Source organism: Zalophus californianus, chromosome 4 (assembly GCF_009762305.2).
Source record: "Zalophus californianus isolate mZalCal1 chromosome 4, mZalCal1.pri.v2, whole genome shotgun sequence".
In the NCBI taxonomy this organism is placed as follows: domain Eukaryota; kingdom Metazoa; phylum Chordata; class Mammalia; order Carnivora; family Otariidae; genus Zalophus; species Zalophus californianus.
In genome coordinates, this window is record NC_045598.1 from 71,117,375 (window position 1) to 71,136,570 (window position 19,196).

General features: G+C 40.4%; 1 protein-coding gene and 1 long non-coding RNA gene across 6 annotated transcripts in view; one reads left to right on the forward strand and one right to left on the reverse strand.

Moving 5' to 3' along the window:
• Positions 1-10,161, forward strand: part of DNAI3 (dynein axonemal intermediate chain 3) — a 72,043-nt gene extending 61,882 nt beyond the window's left edge. For 3 of the 4 annotated variants that reach the window (XM_027614454.1, XM_027614479.1, XM_027614469.1), the window contains 5 exons: positions 1,861-1,991; positions 3,835-4,039; positions 5,491-5,582; positions 6,649-6,771; positions 9,855-10,161. In XM_027614454.1, coding sequence (XP_027470255.1) covers positions 1,861-1,991; positions 3,835-4,039; positions 5,491-5,582; positions 6,649-6,771; positions 9,855-9,995 — 692 coding nt within the window. In that variant the 3' untranslated portion in view covers positions 9,996-10,161. The remainder of the gene's footprint in view (positions 1-1,860; positions 1,992-3,834; positions 4,040-5,490; positions 5,583-6,648; positions 6,772-9,854) is intronic. The other variant, XM_027614462.1, reaches the window with a different exon arrangement.
• Positions 576-12,960, reverse strand: LOC113937291. 2 transcript variants are annotated; one of them, XR_003524591.1, is made up of 5 exons: positions 12,829-12,946; positions 8,322-8,394; positions 6,146-6,337; positions 3,562-3,617; positions 576-704 (listed from the first exon to the last, which is right to left on the reverse strand). It is a non-coding gene; the product is annotated as an uncharacterized LOC113937291 (long non-coding RNA). The 2 variants fall into 2 exon arrangements; XR_003524596.1 differs by lacking the exon at positions 8,322-8,394 and having other exon boundaries at positions 12,829-12,960.
• Between the last annotated feature and the right edge of the window lie 6,236 nt (positions 12,961-19,196).

Consider the following 19,196-nt stretch of genomic DNA (forward strand, 5'->3'; position numbering starts at 1 on the left):
CATTATCATGCAACCCATCTCCAGGACTGTTTCCATGTTGCAAAACTGAAACTCTGCACCCATTAAATACTAGCTCCCTGCTCCCCTCTACTCTCAGCATCTGGCAACCACTATTTACTTTCTATCTCTCTGAATGTGACTACTGTAGATACCTCATATAAGTGGAATCATACAGTATTTGTCTTTTTGTGATGGACTTCTTTCCCTTAACATCATATCCTCAAGTTTCACCCATGTTGTAACATATGTCTGAATTTCCTTCCTTTCAAAGGATGAATAATATGCCATTGCGTGTATATATCGCATTTTGTTTATTCCCTCGTCTATCGATAAACACTTGGGTTGCTTCCAAATAATGCTGCTATGAATATGGGTGGACAAATATCTCTTTGAAACTCTATGAGCTATTTGCAAGGTTTAGGAGGTGGGTTTTTTTTTCTTTTTTCAGCTTTATGTCCCACTGGGGTTCCGAGAGGAGGGGAAAAATCCAGCTTTTACATAGCTATCAATATGATGGGATGGTATGGATATAAGGTAACTGGACAATATGGTTTGGCCTAAATAGGACATACCTTTACGGCCATTCTTGAGGTGGGTGTGGGCAGCAAGGAGTAGGGAGCAGCCAGCCCTGCATCCAGGTCTCGGGGAGAGGAGACCCAAGCAATGGTGGGGTACACAGACTAAAGGAAAGGAGGACCTGTAGGCTGGAGCAGAGAAATCTTGATTAATATCCAAACCTGCCTCCCCCTGGTCTTTCCAGTTGCAATAAATGGAAACTCCATGGAGTCAGCTGCTCCTAGCAGAAACCTATCATTCTCAGCCCTCCTATTCAAGCCATCTGTAAGTCTTGTTATTTCCAGCTTGCAAATATTTCTTGCTCATCTACTTTTGTCCATTGTACTTTCAACCCAGCTACCAAGTTCTCTCACCAGAACTACTTCCTATGGTGTCCCCTCTTTTCTTTTACCTCTCTCTAATTCATTCTCTTCATAGCAGTCAGAGAATCTTTAGAAATCAGTCAGATTGCCTTCTGGTCCTAAAGGACTCAGTGAAACACATCAGGTGGAGAATATAATCTAAACTCCTTTTCTACAAGGCCCTGTGTGGTCTGGACCCTCCTGGTCCCCATCTGTTTCATAGGTCTCATGCTGGGATTACCAGACTTCAGTCTTATTGCCTTCCTCAAATTTATAAAGGCACTAAGCATTTCTCTCTGCAGGACTTGGGAGTGCGTTGTTCCCTCTATCTGGAATACTCCTCCACATTAAAATCTTCCCACACCAAAGTGCTACTTAGGACTAAATGACTCATCTTCAGAGAAGACTTTTCTGACCATTCGGTCTAAATTATGGATGTGCCTCGTTACTCTTTCTTGCAATTTTTTTCCACGATAACACTTTTAACATTTTTTTATTATATACTTTGGGATTTGTTTATTGGATATTGGATATTATTTATTGAATATCTGTCTTTCCCATTAGACTGTAAGCTCCATGAGGGCAGGATCATGTTCATTTATTAACCATTGTTTACTCAGCCATCTGTAGTACCTATAGATACATATAGGCAATCCACAAATATTTATTGACCAACCAAGTGGGTTAATGAATGAGTAAATGATTAAGAACATGAAATATTCCTTTGAACTGGAAAAATGGCCTTGATGGAAATTCCCTAGACTTTACATAAAAAGAGGAAGAGCTGTTCCTTGACAGATTCATTTACCCCAACTGACCTCTTGTTGTCTGTGCTTGGATCCCATTAATCATGACCTGTCCATCCACTGGAGTTCTGCCTATTCTTCATGCAGGAATATAAACACTATTATTAAACATGAAGTGGCCTTTTCCATCCCAACAGCAAAGAAGCCAGTGAGCCTCTCCACTATCCATGATGGATCTGTCCACACTGTTCAGAGGTCACCTTTTTACAAGGACATTATCCTCACCATTGGGGGATGGAACGTGGCCATCTGGAAAGAAGGTGTTATGGTGAGTTGCCTGAAAAATGGAGGAGTGGGTGTGTGGTCCTTGGTTACTGAGAAAGACAATGGGAACAACAGACTGTTCTGACATAATAGTGCCTTAGGGACACTTTTTAGAGAAATTACAACAGATGGCTTGGGTTCCAGCTTGTCAGCAGAACCACGTAAGCCTTTTGAAAACACAACCATTTGCCTTTCTTCCCTGAGGGAAGGAAACAATATTTACGTCTTTTGCTCTCTAAGACCTAACAGTCTTTCTTCAAAATATGTATTGTGGGCAGTTGATTTATTTTATGTTTTTTCCTCCCCTTAAAATAAATGATGGGATGCTGGTTACTATGAAGTCCAAGGAGAAGCACTGCATCTATCAACTTTGCTTCTGTACCAGGAATATGTCCACAGGTTCAGAAAGTGGGAGTAAGAAAGCTAAGGGGTCTGTTGCCAATAGACCAGAGACATGCATGGACCACAGGGAAGCAGCAGCAGGACTCTGGCAGTCAGGATTAGGAGAGGGCCTGGTTCCAGGCAAATAGAAGCTAAACTGCCAAAAACTGAACGACTGATAAAATCCAGTGAGGCAAGGGTGTGAGGAAATCAGTATGACAAGTCTCTTTAGTGTGCAATTTAAGATCATCAAAATCTGAAATATGTATGTATATCTATTTCATAGCTGTAATACATATATTCTTTGAAAAAATGATATATAATGTGTATATATATATATAACATTTATATGAATAGATATTCTTTGAATAAAATGAATAAAAATGTACATATATTCTTCAGTAAAGAATATATATATTCTTTAAATAAAGTGATAAAAATATACATATACATATATATATATTTGACCTAACACTTTCACTTCTGGGACTCTAACTTACACAAATACTTGTGTGAATTTATGTACGAGTTTGTCATTGAAACAACTGGAAACTACTTAAAGTGCCCATCCACAAAAGGACTTCTACTTTATACCAATGTACTTCAGTATGTCCAATTTTCTTTTTTACAGTGAATAAGTATCAGTTTTGTTGTTAAAGAAAAAGAAAATTAGGCAAGATTGTCCATAGACTATTCAGGGGCCAAGAACCGGGTTATCCACAGAAATGGAAGGAGCTGGGCAAGGTGGGCAAGAACAGGATAAGGAGTCCATGAATCTGAGATACTCTTCGTTTCCCACAGGGAAGTTTCTTATGCATGTCTCAGAGGGTAGGAAACGGCTTCACAGTTTAGTTTAGTCTCTGCAGCTATAAGTAGATAAATGAAGACACCTGCTTGTCAGGTGGAGCGCAACCGTAAGAGGAGAGCACATCTGATCTTTTTTCTCTCTGAAAACCTCCCAAAGAGGGCAAATTACCCCATGGTAAAGAAAAGAGAAGCTGATCTTGTACCAATGCTTTGCTGGTCTAAAATCCTCTTCCAAACAATATTTGCAAGCCATTGGATGCAGCTCACAGCTGGAATTGACTTTTTATTGGCTTTTTTTCCTGGCTGCCAGAGTTGTCTCCATTGGAAATAGACACCCAACAGCAAAATAAAGGTATAAGCAAAATTTCCTTATAATCTCTACTTACCTAACATCCACCAATCTCCAGCTTGACTGGAAGGTTTGATCTTTTCTAAAAGGCAACTAAAATAAGAAAAAAATGTTATAAAAAATGCACAGGAAATAAAAGAGTTGGCATTATATAAAATCCTATAAGAAAAAGAACTAAGAGTTCAGAGTGGGCATAATTGTGCTGTTCCATGATCATAGCCATCTGAGTTGTACTTAAAGAAAATCATTGTGAATACACCTCAGATAATAACAAAAGTTTTCGTGTGTGCTTTTAAAATTTTGTTTAAAGACTGGACCCCTCCTTCAGTCATCCTGTGCACCAAAAAGGTATACTGCAGGCCACTGGTCCCTGACAAGGCCTGGAGTTTTCTATATTGGCCGAGAAGATGGATACATTGACATCTGGGACCTTCTGGAGAAAACTCATGAGCCAGCCCTGTCACAAAACATCTGCATAACTATGATCACCTACATCAAACCCTGGACCTTCTCTGGTGTGTTAATTCTAATTAAATGACCTAAGTTATTTTGTTTTTTGGAGGGCGACTCAGGAACATTTTGACATTCATCTGGAAAGTCTCTGATATTTTTTTCTCAAGTTTTGCCCATCCCATCCTTTCTCTTCCCTTCCTTCCCCTTCCTTCTTACACTCAAACTCTGGATACAACCTGAGTTTCTCTCGTTATTTCTGAGGCATGGTTAGTACGACAAGCAGAGGCTGATTTTGAACTAACCACATGATGAAAAGCATCCTTCTCATCTTCTCCAGGTCAGACAGTGTGATCCCTAAATCTTTGGTACCTTTTGCTGCTTCTTTCCCAAATAGAGTAATTCTTGTATCTTTAATTTTTCATTACATCACCAATTTTCAATATTTTATCATTTTTCTGGCTTTTCCCTGGACAATATCAAGCAATTCTTTTCATGAGATCAAATGACTCTCTGGGGTCATTTGTCTATTTAAACTTTTAACTTTTGAACTAATTATGAGGAAAAAAACAACGTATAACAAAGCAAGCAGAAATTCAAGGATGTGTCCTCAGAAAAGTAATTTGTATCCTTTGTCCCAATTTCTCTGTTTTACCTAAGCACTACTTTCTATATAAACCCAGTATATTTGCCTCTTTTAAAAGAAGTTTCCCTTTGTTTCCAAAGGTATGCAGGCATAAAATTATCTTTCTATCCTTTTCTCTCTCAGAAACATTACGTTTAGAAATTCAGTCTTCAGAATTTCTAGAGTGTCACATTCTGGCAACCACTTAGCCTTACGTGTCACCAAGTGTGGTTTTTTTTCCCATCTTTGCTATAAAACATTGCTTTTGTATACATCCAGGGATTATGAGTCTAGGATTTAACAATTTAAACCAAACCTTCTGAATATAAGAAAAAGAAAAGAAACCCCATATGATAAGGTAGAAAATTAAAATTCTTAAACACATTTGTGTTTTATATCCATTTTCAATGATCAAAAGAAGCAATCTGTTTTTATAATAAGAAAATGGGTTCTGGCTGTGTCTTTGAAATTCATCTGGATAATGGTATCCTTCAGCCCTTACTGAGTCTTTGGTGAAAACTGGCTTCATGATTTTTCTTTGAAAATCTTTCCCTGTGTTATCCTCACTTTCTTCTCAAGTCTGTCCAGTGGCCCAGCCACACAGAGGGTCAACCTCAGCTGGGAGCCACACTCCTTACATGAGCACCAAGAAGACAAGTTTTGAGGTGGGCTGACAAAGGCTCCGGGTCTCGACTTTCATTTCATCAACTGGAAAAAATGATTTTTATATATCAGTTAATATTGTCCTCAGTCATGAAAGCCTGATGAAGATGCCAAGATTATCATAACCACAGCAGGTCTTTTGGGAGACCAAAAAACAAAAACACATTTCATGTTTAACCTCCAGGATGACTTTCTGTTTCCCCCCCCCCCATTTTTTGGATCTTTCAGCTAAGCAGCAATTTATAGCCATAGCTGATTATTATGGAACACTGCATATATTGGAAATTCCTTGGACATTAAGTCACCCTTCCACCAATGAGGTTAGTACCTTTTGGCTCTGAGAATTTATGTGACCAGATATTGCTGAGGCATGTTTTAAAAGTGTGTTCAGAAATGACAGCATTTTTGCTCTGTAAGAAAACAAAAGAATCACACAATCCCAAATAAGGGATGTATTTCTGTTGTATGAGTTAAATAACTTGAAACTACAGAAAAACAAATGTGATGAGAAGAAAGGGCAAGTAAATGAAGCCCAGATTCAGAAAAGACTTGATTTGGGGATTCATAAAATGTTATTTTCAGACTGTTGAAGGACGGGACTCCTTCAGTGATGCCCTTCCTGGAGGCCCAGTTGACATTTTGATACATCTCTCCATCATCGCCCACCTCCACCCCGTCTTCTCCCAAGTTGGTGTACTGTAGGCAGCATGGCTGAGGGGGCAATTTTCTGCCCTTCCATAGGCACCACCCGCCAGTTTTAAGTAATAGTAATAATAAGGTGATAAAAAGAAAATCAATGAATAGAAATAAGTAAATACATATGCAACCAACATTAAATATATAGATTACAATCCGCCACAAGTCCCAACATCAGCCTACTTACCTGCAAGCAGAAAGCTTTCCATCCCCTGGCTGCTTTGCCCAAGGTTTCTGCTGACTTCACTGCTTCTGTTCTTCTGTGCACACACCAAGTCCTCTGGGGAACTCAGCTTCCCTTCCTGTCCCTTTAGGGTTTACACTGAGCTCCTCATCTGGGTTTTCCAAGTTTGGTTGATGATATGATACTTTCCTCAGGCTTAGAAGTGAGAAGCAAGGAAAGGGAAAAAAGCCATCCCTGAGTATTTCTTTTACAAAACTATAATTTTTTGCTGTTCTCTTCTTCCAACCCTACTCCCTTCATGGAATCCTCCAATTTGCAGGGCCCTGAACCTGAGCACAGTAGCCCCCACGTTTAGCTAGCTCCTCTGGTAGTGGGCCTGTGGGTGGTATCCCAAAGCAGGTAAGCCAGCTAATGAATTACAAGCAGCAGGAATTCTTCTAGAGCCTTGTGAAGAATATGAGGGCTTCCACGTGGGCACCCCTCTCATGGGCCTGTGCTTCTAACAGGTATCAAGCATGAATTACTACTTTGAAAGAGAAGTCAAGCATCTGGAATATGTAGAGGAACGGAAGAAAATTCGTGAACAAGAAAAGAAGGAAATGGAGCTGGAACTTGAGAAGACAAAAGTTGTAAGTGAAATTTCAGAAACAAAAGCCGTTGCCTTCCTCTAACCCCAGTGGAAATATGTATATTTGGCTTATTCCACAGTTTCAATAAGAAAATTATGCCTTTTCACATTCTTCTCTCTTTCTCATGACAGTCAAAAGGGTATTTTCTCATTTCCAAGATTACCATGAGTGACAACTATCAATTGGACACCTATCTAGATTCTATCCAACTTAACTTTCTAAAGTTTTCTGTAATTTCAAAGTCCTTTAGATACAAAGGCATCTGAATATCATCCATAGATACAACAATGCAAAATCTGGAATCTTTCATTGCATCGAATTTTAACATCCAGTGAATAATACCTTAAAACATGTAGTGCATGGGGCACCTGGCTGACTCAGTCCACAGAGCATCCGACTCCTGATCTCAGAGAAGTGAGTTTGAACTCCACATTAGGTGCAGAAATTACTTAAAAATTTTTTGTTTAAAGAAAAACAGGTAGTCCAAAAAGAGTGGACTATAGAATGAAGACACGTGGGCCCAAATCCCAGCTCCACCCACCACTACTAGCTACGAGATCTGGAGCAAGGCTTATGTCACTGCTGAGCTTCAGTTCTTGTCTTTAAAATGGGAATACTGGGGCGCCTGGGTGGCTTAGTCATTAAGTGTCTGCCTTCAGATCAGGTCATGATCCCAGGGTCCTGGGATTGAGCCCCGCATCGGGCTCCCTGCTCAGTGGGAAGCCTACTTCTCCCTCTCCCGCTCCCCTTGCTTGTGTTCCCTCTCTCACTGTATCTCTCTCTGTCAAATAAATAAATAAAATCTGTAAAAATAAATAAATAAGTAAAAATAAAGTAAAATGGGAATACTGATAACTACCTTTTAGGATTAGGCTTTTCAGTTCAGTAACCCGACAAATAGACTTTTAGTAAATGGGAACCAGTATACAGACAGATGGATAGGAACTTTACTATAATATAATATATGGGAACTATAAAATTTGAGATAGAGGAGAATTTGGTAGAGGACACATCTTTCTCCCAGAAAGGAACCTAAAACTCTGAAGGCCCTCACCTTTCTGTTTCCCAGCTTCTGCCACTGTTGGTCTTCCCTTGCCCACTGGGATTGGGACCTTTGGATATTCTGTGAATTCAGTTCTCTCTCTCTCTCAGCAGAGGTCCCCTCAGTCCACGTTTCTATTTCTCTCTTGCTCATTCCCTTCCTAGGCTTTTTGTCACCAGCAATTTCACCACTGATCCCATTTATAGATTCTTTATAGGCAAATATATAACCTCCTCCAGCACAATTATTCATGTGAGAGCATGAGCATGTGGAATTCTTAATGTTAACATTATCACTTATTGATAGATACGTATCAGTGTAATAAAAGCAAAAGTCCTCATTTCAAAAGCATTGTTTAGTGGTGGCAAGGTATAAAAGAATACCAATGAACTTTTCATCATCTTCCCTGCTACAAAAGATTTGGTCTTGGTCCATTCTTTTGCATACTCACAAACACTGGTTGAAATTCTGTGGTGTGAGATAACCCTTCCTTTATGCCCACAATTACCCATGATTAGTGTGAGTGATTAAATACCACAGCGACAGGCCTAATCATCCACATCAGTTGGAAGCCAGTAGACCTGTGGAAAATCCAAAAATAATTTGCATGTGAAATACTCTTAAAACACCTGAATTTTATAATAATCATATCCTGAAATTGTATCATGTGCTTGAGTTTCCAAAATGTCTCCAACTTCTTCCTGTAGCTTCATTTCCATGTGATCTAGTACCCTCTTTATTTATTTTTTTTATTTGAGAGAGAGAGAGAGAAAGCTCGAGCAGGGGGAGGGGCATAGGGAGAAGCAGGCTCCCCGCTGAGGAGGGAGCCCCACATGGGGCTTGATACCAGGACCCCTAGGATCATGACCTGAGCCGAAGGACGATGCTTAACTGACTGAGCCGCCTAGGTGCCCTGACATAGTACCCTCTTTAAAGTAGAGCTACTACTTCTCCCATTTTCTCTGGAACTAGACTGGAGATAAACGAATGGACTTAAATGGGCTCCTCTGTTACATTTAGAACATGGAAGGTGTCACCAAGGAAAAACAAGTAATGTCAGTGAGAAATACGTTCTAACAAGCAACTGCTGATAAAAGGGAAAATGGGAACAGCTGTAACAACCTCAGGGGACTGTAGGGGAGATTAAATGAGTTAAAATATTTACAGCACTTAGCTAGTAAGCAGCAGATAGAAAATGGTAGGAAGCGTCTACTGTTGTGATTACAGAAGGCAGGGGGAGATCACACATCCATCCAGCATGGCTGGTCTTGACAGGTGCCCTGCTGTTACCAGAGATGAGGCTGTACATGTCAACCCACAAATCCAAAGGAAACCGTACACCCATCTCTTCCCAAGCACTGAGTCTGGGTACAGCTCACTTCTTGAAAAATAATAGTAATTACAGCTCTAACAGCACATGAAATGGGAGTTTTTCTAACTGGAATTTCAGCCGGAGACCCAAAGTTAGAAAAAGCAGCAGTTTCTGTGTGACCCATAAGCTGCTGTGCCGTCTAAATAGGACTTAGTAAAGGGAGGAATTCAAAAGAATTTTGTAAGCTCTAGGCAATTATCCACACTTCAGGCTACACAAGGGGGACAAGAATCATGGGAAAAAAGGAAGACTAGAAGAGGGTTTTTTTTTTTTTTTTTTTTTTTTTGAGAAAGAGGTGTCAAAGGGCCATGTATTCCCCACTTCCCAGTTCTGCAAAACCAGACTCCATGAGGAGACCTTCAAGGGACCACTGCTAGAAAAGGGTTGCTGGCCAGGATGGACATCTGGCCTCTTCACGTCTGGCAGGAGGCTTCCCAAGCCAGAGACCTGCACACTCTTCTCCACTCTCTCTGCCACTGCCCTTCAGAGCCAGCCGCCGCTCTCCCTCACTGTGCCAGAGATGCCCTCCTGCCCCTCCTGCCTTCTGCCCTCCCGTGAAACCCTCCCAGAGGGCAGTGGCTAGGCCAACTGCTCAAAACCAGCCCCTTCCTTTCTTTGGTATTTCTAGCTGTCAGTGCTTTATTGGGATGATTTGGCTTTTCCCCCTAGAAAATGTATCAGAAGTCAAAGGAACAGTTGGAGGCTGAATTGAAAATGGACTATGAGAGTTACTTAGAACTGGAAAAGAACATCCTCATCAACCTTGGCTTCATCAAAGTGAAAGAGACAATGTCATTCATGGACTTGTAGAAAAGCTTTCTGCAGGGGTGTTTTGGGGATTTTGTAGGACTTTCTTTTCTTTTTATTCATCATTTTTTATGTAATGTGAACTAGCAAACTAAACATTAAATGGGTTTACTTATAAATAGTAGGCTTTTATGTCACTGCTATTAAAAATTGTTTTATAACAATAAGATCTGTTTTGATTTTTGGATTGAATGTGTACTGAAATTTATACTGAATATGAAAGTTACCAATAACAGAATTTTCATTTTCCTATAGTAATCCCTTCACCCCCTGTCCTTGATGTCTATTTAGAGCCCCTAATCCCAGAAAGAAGTGGAACTCAAACTTTGTTCCCAATTACCAGGTTGCTTTTGGTTGCCCCTCCAAACAGTGCTCCCCGCCCCCCAGGTCCCCTGCACAGATTATAGTGCTGTGTGCTCAATACAGTAGTAGCAAATCGAATCCAGGAATATATGTATATAGAAAGGATAATAACATAAAGATCATGTTGGGTTTACCCAGGGAATACAAGGTTAACTTAACTGTAGAAAATAAATCAATGACTGATTAAAGGAGAGAATTTATGATACCAAATGGATGCAAAAAAAAGTGATAAAATTTGACATCTGTTCATGATAAAACAACAATAAATTTTATCAGTTACAAAAAGAAGGGGAATTCCTTCCTGTGATGTAGGGTATCTAAAACAATCCTACAATAACATCATACTTAATGGTGAAAAATTGAAAGCTTTCTTCTGAGATGTGGAACAACACAGTGCCCCCCAACATGTCTTCTAGTCAGTGTTGTACTGGGGGGGCTAACCAATGTGGGCACAGAAAGGAAAGAGCATGTGAACCAGTTGCCAAAGAGCTTGGTGTGTCTCAACCAGAGGTTCAATGTCACAGGAAAGTGACTGGCATGGGAGTTGGGGTTGCGGGGAGAGTAGCAGGAGATGAGACTGGAAAAGTAGCTTGGAGCCAGATTGTGAAGTCTCCAGGAAGCCAAGTTAAAGAAGCTGGATTAGAGTTTGCAGATAATGGGGCATTAATAGAAGGGCTAAGCAGAAAGGTGACACAATCAGCTTTATTTTTAGGAAGATAAGGGATGGATTGGAGTCGGGAGAGTCCGAAGGCAGGAGATCCTATTAGGAGGCAGTACTAGTGGTTCAAGTTAAGAGATTAACACACGCTGTACTGAAGCTTAATGTGAAAATAAATATGAAAGTCTGGTTGGATGGGGAATGCAAGACAAAGGATGATGCCAAGGTTTATAAGTTAAGTTGCTGGAGGACATTAAACTCAAAGTTATTTATCTCAAAAGTCAGGTAGATAGTAGCACTTAACCAACTGTGTACCTTTGGACAGATGACTTATCCTGTGAAATAGATTCCTCTACTATTCCATCAGTTGAGAGTATTTACCGTGCAACATTTACAAGGGGTAAATGAGCACCTGCGTCTAAGGTGGCAGCGCCCCACATATATTGGTATCATCGTTATTGGATTGTCCCAGCACTCAACCTTGCACTGGAACAAACTTTCCTTCCTTCCTGTCCTTCCTTCCTTTCTTTCCTTTCCTTTCCTCCCTTTCTTTCTTTTCCTTTCCTTTCCTTCTTTCCCTTCCTTCCTCCCTCCCTCCTTCCTTCCTTCCTTCCTTTCTTTTTCTTTCTCCTTCCTTCTTTCATTCTTTCCTCCCTCCATCCATCCTTTCTTTCCCTTTCTTTTCTATTCTTTTCTTTTCTTTCTTTCCTTCTTTCTCTCTCTCTTTCCCCACACTTATGGCTTATATAAATACATCCAGTCTCATAGCTTTAAATACTACATATATCCCTGGCATGAACTTCTCCCACAAAATCAAGAGCCGTACATCCATTTGACTGCTTAATATCTCCACTTGGATATATAGTAGGCATCTCAAATTTAAACATATCCAAAACTGAGTGCCTGGATTTCCCTCCAAACCCATTCTCACTGCAGTCCTCCCAATCACCTTGCTTTCAGTTAGTTGCTCAGGCAAAAACCTGATGTGATCCATCATTTTTCTCTTTCTTTCACAATCCATACCCTCTCTGTGAGCAAATCCTGTTGACTACAGCTTCGAAATACATACAGAACCTGATCACTTCTCTCCTTCCTCACTGCTACCGCCTTGGTTCAAGCTACCACCATCACCAGCTTGGACTTTTGCAGTAGCCTCCTAATTGTTCTCTGGGCTTCTGCCTGGCCCCCTTCAGTCTCTCTCTCAGCAGCGGCCAGACAGTACTTTTATATTTTTTTAAATATTTTATTTAGAGACAGGGGGAGGGGCAGAGGGAGAGGAAGAATCTCAAGCAGACTCCACGCTGAGCGCAGAGCCTGACGCAGGGCTCAATCTCACAACCCTAAGATCATGACCTGAGCTGAAATCCAGAATCCCACGCTCAACCGAGCCACCCAGGTGCCCCCAGACAATGCTTTTAAATGGAAGGCAGAGGCTATCCTTCTTCTCAGAGCTCGTCCTTGGCTTCCCAGCTCACTCAGAGCATGAGCCAAAAGCTTTACTGGGACCTGCAAGCCCCCCTCATGTGATCAGGCTGTCATTGTCAGTCTGGTTTCATCTCTCTCTCCTCCCCCACATCACGCCACCCCAGTCATGTCAGCCTCTTACAATTCACCAAACATACCGGGCATATTCCTATCCCAGGACATTTGTGTTTGCTATTCTGCACTTTGTCCAGTAACTTTCCCTATTTTGTCTTCATGTATTCCCCCAAAGGAAAAAAAATGTTTTGAGTGCCTACACTGTGCCTGGCTCTACAATTTTAGACAGAGTGTTCAGGGTAGGTGTTACCAGGAAGGCGACATTTGAGCAAAGACCTGAAGAGGGTGACCTGTAGTCAGTCTTCTAGGAGAAGCATTTTCATAACTCAGTCTTCCGTTCCCACCTCAACAGACTTCTGCTTAGGTCTTCTGGACAGAACTGTGTTGTGTGGACACCTCTTAGTGCAGAAGCAGCTAGGACCATGGAGAACAGGAATGTCATGATTGCGTGACAGAATCCATTACCTGGGGCTGGCTCATTGTTGTCTCAAACAAAAGCAGGGTTCTATTAGCATAGAAGAAGGGAGTAATGGATATTGGTTATCAAATAAAGAGCTTAGTATAGTGCCTGGCATTTAGCAAGCAGTAAATTTTGGCTTCTATGTTACCTAATTTACAAACATAACACAATTATAATATTCTTGCTATAGAAACTAAACATGGAGTTCCTCTGCCTTATGAGAGCAGTTATCATCAGTTCAGTATGATATTTGTATCGCGTATTTATAATCTTAGTTTTCCTCATCATCTCACCAGCCTATGGCCATCAGTGGGGTCATATAAACAGCCACAGCCCAAGCTTCATGGGATCTTGGCCCATCTGCTTATCTGGTAACTCGTCCTTCTGCAAAGCACCCCCAGGTGTGTCCTGTTGCTCCTGGGATGAAGGTTGACTCACATATGTTTAAAAACAAGCCTACAACCATCAGGCCCTCAAGGCTCCTTTCTCTCAATATGCTAGAGCTACCTAATGGCCTGTAACATGGCAGAAGGTGCTGGGACAATGCCTTTGTGTCAGTTTAGGTTCCGCATGAAGCTAACACCAAGGCAAGACTAGATGTACAAGAGATTTATTGGGAGAGAGAGCAGAAGAAGCCAGGGAGGGCCTTTAGACCTCATTGCAAGTCTGGTGCGTATGGAAGGAGAGAGGGAAGGAAAAAGGTTGGGGTGGGATGATTCAGACCACTCAGAATGCTCTCCTTTCTTGGACTCCAAGGCTTTGGAGCTCAGGCAAATGCACTGCGCTGCTTCCCCCTTCTCTGGGATGAGTTCTCTCTGAGGCTCCTCAACTCACACTGGGAGACTCCAGCTGAGAAGCTGACTCCCTATAATGGAAGATGGGGGAATACTGGGCATGAACGAAAATGGAGTTAGCTGGTGTGCCTCCTTCTGGTTCCCATAGCTCCAGCATTTTCTCCCACTGCCCATTCCTTCCCAGCTGCCCCGTGGGCCAATTTAGGCTCTTCTTCCCTTCAGTCTTTTGATCTGGCATGTAGTGAAAAGAAAGAGGGCTTTAGGATCCAGGCAGACCTGAGTCTGAATCCCAGCTTCATCCCCTTGGGCAAGCTATACTGTCTCCTAGGTCTTAGTTACACCATCTATTGGGGATGATAATTATACCTACCTCACCGGAAGGTAATGTATGTAAAATACATGGCACTTAGTGGGTGCTTAGTAAGTTTTGCCTTCTTGCTTAGCCTCAGGTACTCGCCCCCCCGCCCCGGCAACCCACACACACCCCAGAGAAAACATAGTGTTTCCTCTTTGTTCTATGTAATTATCTCTGATTTTAACATTTTTGTTATTATTATCAATAATGCGAATGTCTCTCTCAAATATGACTTAAGCAGTGGCTCTGCACACCTAGTTTAACATTAGCCTTGATCATTTTAATATGAGACCAGATATGTTGGACCTAGCATTTAAAATTTAAAGAGTAGCTTTATTTTTTGCAGAACTTAAAATGCTATGGCTACCTAGAAAATTAATCATTCTTTTTTTTTAAAGATTTTATTTATTTATTTGAGAGAGAGAGAATGAAAGATAGAGAGCACGAGAGGGAAGAGGGTCAGAGGGAGAAGCAGACTCCCTGCTGAGCAGGAAGCCCGATGTGGGACTCGATCCCAGGACTCCAGGATCATGACCTGAGCTGAAGGCAGTCGCTTAACCAACTGAGCCACCCAGGCGCCCGAAAAATTAATCATTCTAATAATACTTGATTTATTTAGGTTAAATTTAATTATCATTCAGCTTTATAAACTGCTTTTTTACCCAACCAGAAATGCTGCATAATTAAATGAGCCTATTTTCAGGTCCTCAGATAACCATATCATCTGGGTGCACTTCAGATGAAACGGCAGTTGACTCTAGTAGATGGTGGTCAGTGGCCTGGGTACATGTCCACAGCTTCACTAATCCACGACTGTCAATGATTAACATTTCCCTGTGCCCTCTACCCCCGAGCGTTGCTTGGGGTAGGCGATCTTCCACCCCGTTGCTAGGATGCCATCACCAGGTCAGATACCCTGTAACTAAGCAAGGCTCCCGGGGCGGAAATTAAATATCTCAGTGAAGGGCAAATTAAACCCTGTGTGATGAATCTACTCCTTCCATGGCTGATGAGCTATTTAAGGGTTACAGGCCATGTAAAAACAACCGCACACCATCAAAGTAGAATCCCAAACACGAAAAAACCAACCTCAAAAATGTATTGAGGGAAATGGTTAAAAAAAAAGTTAAGTGTAATTGCTTCCAAATGCTCTCTTGTTCACAAATATGACATTAAAAATATATATGCAGTGAGTATAGTAAATAATTCAGGTTGTGTTTCCCCACAGTCGTGCCAATGTTCTGAACTTCAAAGGACAGAAAATAAGATTTCTCTAAGTCACCTGTACAGGTAATATTCTAGGCTGTTTTTATTCTTTTTCCTTAAAGAGAAGAAGGAAAGAAGATGTAAAATACTGGATTTCACATTCTTCCCTGTCAACTAAAGATAGTTCTTCCAGCCTGAAGCTATATTTTTAAGAAGAGTAATTCTCTTTAAAAAGTTTTCTAAAAAAAAGAAAACAACACTAAATCAAATCTAAAATATGGTGAGTTTCTGCTTTATTTTGACCTTAGTAAACAAGCTAAATTAACAATTAAAATTGACACTGATCTTCCTCTTTTAATGAAGTTTCCAGATTCTATGGATCTAAATCTAACAAAAAACCAGAATGAACTCCCAGTTATACAAAATCTAAGTACGGGTCATCGTGGTAATGGGGTTGTGTATCCAGAGAGATCTAGTCCTCAGAAATAATACACTATAGACAGAATTTGAAATAAAAAGATTTTACTTCAGTTCATTATGAGGATCTTAATTTCAGTTGACTGAGAGTATCAGAAAATCTGGACAAGGAAGGAGATGACAGAAACCACCAATGCTTGTCAAATATCTATGTGCACCCCTACATTTTCCAGCCTCTTTGGCAGCTAGATAGGAGCCTGTGATTGAATTCTAGCCAACAGGATGTGGGTAGAAATGATAGAAGCCACTTCCGGACCTGGCTTTAACTCACCTTGTGATATCCTCCAACTGCTAGGTGTTTCAGATGACATGTTTATGAAATAAAGTTTCTCAACCTGTTTCAGACTTTCAGACAGGCAGGAAATAAACCTTTATTGTATTAAACCATGTATACATCAGGGTTTATTTGTCACCACTCCATAGCCTTGCCCATCAGGTGGATTAGAAAATACTCAGTCTCATTAGAACATATGTGCACAACTGTTAGTTGGAAATCAGGAACTGGACTCAAATCTGTGAACATTCACTAAGATACTAGAAATATTTAAAAAGTGATAGCTGAAGATATAAGAAAAAACAACTTTCTCATATTAGAAAATACCTCTATCTCCAGGTTGAAAAGAGTACACTGTATTCCAAGCTAATTCTAGCTTATTCAGTAAGTGGGTGAACTGGGGTTGGCATATCACGCCAAATCCCATGCTTTTGAATACTCAACACTGAAGCCAAAGTGATCATTTAAAAATCAAATCTGAACCCCATCACTTCCCTCCTTAAAACCTTTCAGTGGCCCTTGTTGGACTCAGGACAGGGTCTAAGTTCTTCACCTGCTTATGACACAGCCCTGTGTGCTTTTTGAGCCCATTTTGTACAGCTTACCTGCTTCCCCTTCAGACAGTGCAGTCCATGCTGTTTTCCACACCTGCTATGCTCTCCCTCACCTCTGCTTCCTGGAAAATGCTATTCCCTTTGCATGGGTAAAAAGCTACCAAGAATTTTTAAAATGCCCTAAAATGAATTAATATCTAATGCAGTACAACAGTAGCTACACACATTTAAAACATGATTCATATGCAGTCCTCCTACGGAAATGAACAGTGCTCATGAGAATTTGTTTTAGAGGGGCGCCTGGTGGCTCAACCAGTTAAGCATCTGCCTTTGGCTCAGGTCATGATCTCAGGGTCCTGGAATGGAGCCTCACCTCGAGCCCCGTGTCAAGCCCAGGTTGAGTCCCGCGTTGGGCTCCCTGCTCAGTGGGGAATCTGCTTCTCCTTCTGCCCCTCTCACCCTGCTCGTGCTCTCTCTCTCTCAAATAAATATAATCTTAAAAAAAAAAAAGAATTTGTCTTAGAGACATAACAGGAATTGACAATGTGATATTAACAGTTTTCAAAGTCACAAAGTAAGACAACTATCTGGATCATAATCAGAGCTTTGGAGTCAGAGACAATTCTGAGTACTCGGTCACTTACAGGTTTTAGTAATTTAACCATGACAAGTTTCTGCTGTGGCACAACAAATTCTCAAAAATGGCCACAGCACAAAAACTAATGATGTAATGTATGGCGATTAACATAACAATAATAAAATTATTTAAAAAATGGCCACAGCAGTATTTCCCATCCCACATGCTCTTCAAAACCATTGCCACACCGCCATCAAGAGAAAGACTCTATTTCCCCTCTCCTTGAAATGAAGTGTGACTTTGTGGTTGCCTCAAAGCATAGAATGCAGCAGAAATGACACTGAGGCCAGATCATAAAGGGTGATGCAGATACAGATCCCACCTGGCTCTCTCATTGAAAACTCACCCTGGGAAGCCAGCCACCATGTTGTGAGGAGGCCCAGGCTACATGGACAGGGCACACAGAGGTGTTCTGGTTGACAAGCCCAAGTAAGATTTCAGCCAGCAACCAGCACCAACCACCATATATGTGGAAGGAACAAGCCTTCAGATAATTCCAGGCCTGAGCTATCGAGCTACCCAAGCCTTTGCTGATTGTAGCCGAGATGATCAATCCCTAACAAGACCTGCCCAAACTCACAAGGTTTGTGAACAAGTGAGCAAAGTAAATCCTATCATTATTTTAAGACATTAAGTTTTGGTATGGTTTGTTATGTAGCAGTAGATAACTGGGAAAACCACCTTTTTTTGTTCTTGTGAGGATTAAATGAAATAGAACATAGAAAACTCCTGGTACAGTGTCTGAAACACAGTAAATGTGAGTTATCTGTAATGTATCCATAACTATGGCAATTGCCTCAAAATAGCATATTTATTTCTATCCCTTCTTTGTTTAAGAATTATAAAGAGACATACTATAAGTTTCTGCTTTTAATACATATAATCCAGTAAGACAATAAGCTATGTACTCAAATAATTATAGTAGAAAACAGAAGAAAATTAATGCTACATATCTTAAAATTTGAAAAAGGTCTTTAATAAATATCAAACTATGAATAGTGGAAACCTCTGGTGAGTGGGATTGCATTTAAGTAGGAGATGAGGAAAAGACAAGAGGAGAATAGAAGAATGGGCTTTCAACTACATACTCTTCTGCATTGTTGGAATTACTACAGGAAACATGCATTTCTTTATTTATTATCCTTTTTACTGAACTATTACTTATAAACAGTGAAGTATACAAATTGTAAGTGTGCAGCTAACTTAATTTTTAATTATGTATTTAGCCATGTAACCATCACCCCAGCATACATTAGTTCACTAAGAACTCTATTACTATAGATTAGCTTACATTTTATAGAATTTTATATAAGTGGAATCATATGGTATGTACTTATTTTTGTCCTATTCTTTCATTTTTGAGATCCATTTTTGTTGTGTATATTAATGGTGGTTCATTATTTTTTATTGCTAAGTAGTATTTCATTGCATGGATACACCACGATTTGTTTGATAGACATTTGGGTTCATGGTTTCCAGTTTGGGGTTATTCCAAATTACTCTTCCATGATCATTTCCGTGCAAGTTGTTTTATGTGCATATGTTTTCATTTTTCTTGGATAAATAGGAGTAGAATGTCTGACTCATATGGTGTGTATATGTTCAACTTTTTAATATATTGCCAAATATTTCCAAAGTAGTTGTGCTACTTTACCTTCCCACCAATGTGTATGAAAGTTCTATTTCCTCCATATTCTTGCTAGTATGGTCAGCTTTTAAAATTTAGCCATTCTTATTAGTGTGTAGTGGTATCTCATTGCAGTTTTCATTAGCATTTTCCTGATGATTAATGCTGCTGAGCTTACTTTCATGTGTTTACTTTTTATCCACTTCTTCTTTCATGAAGTGTTTATTTACATATTTTGCTCATTATTCTTTGAAGGTTTT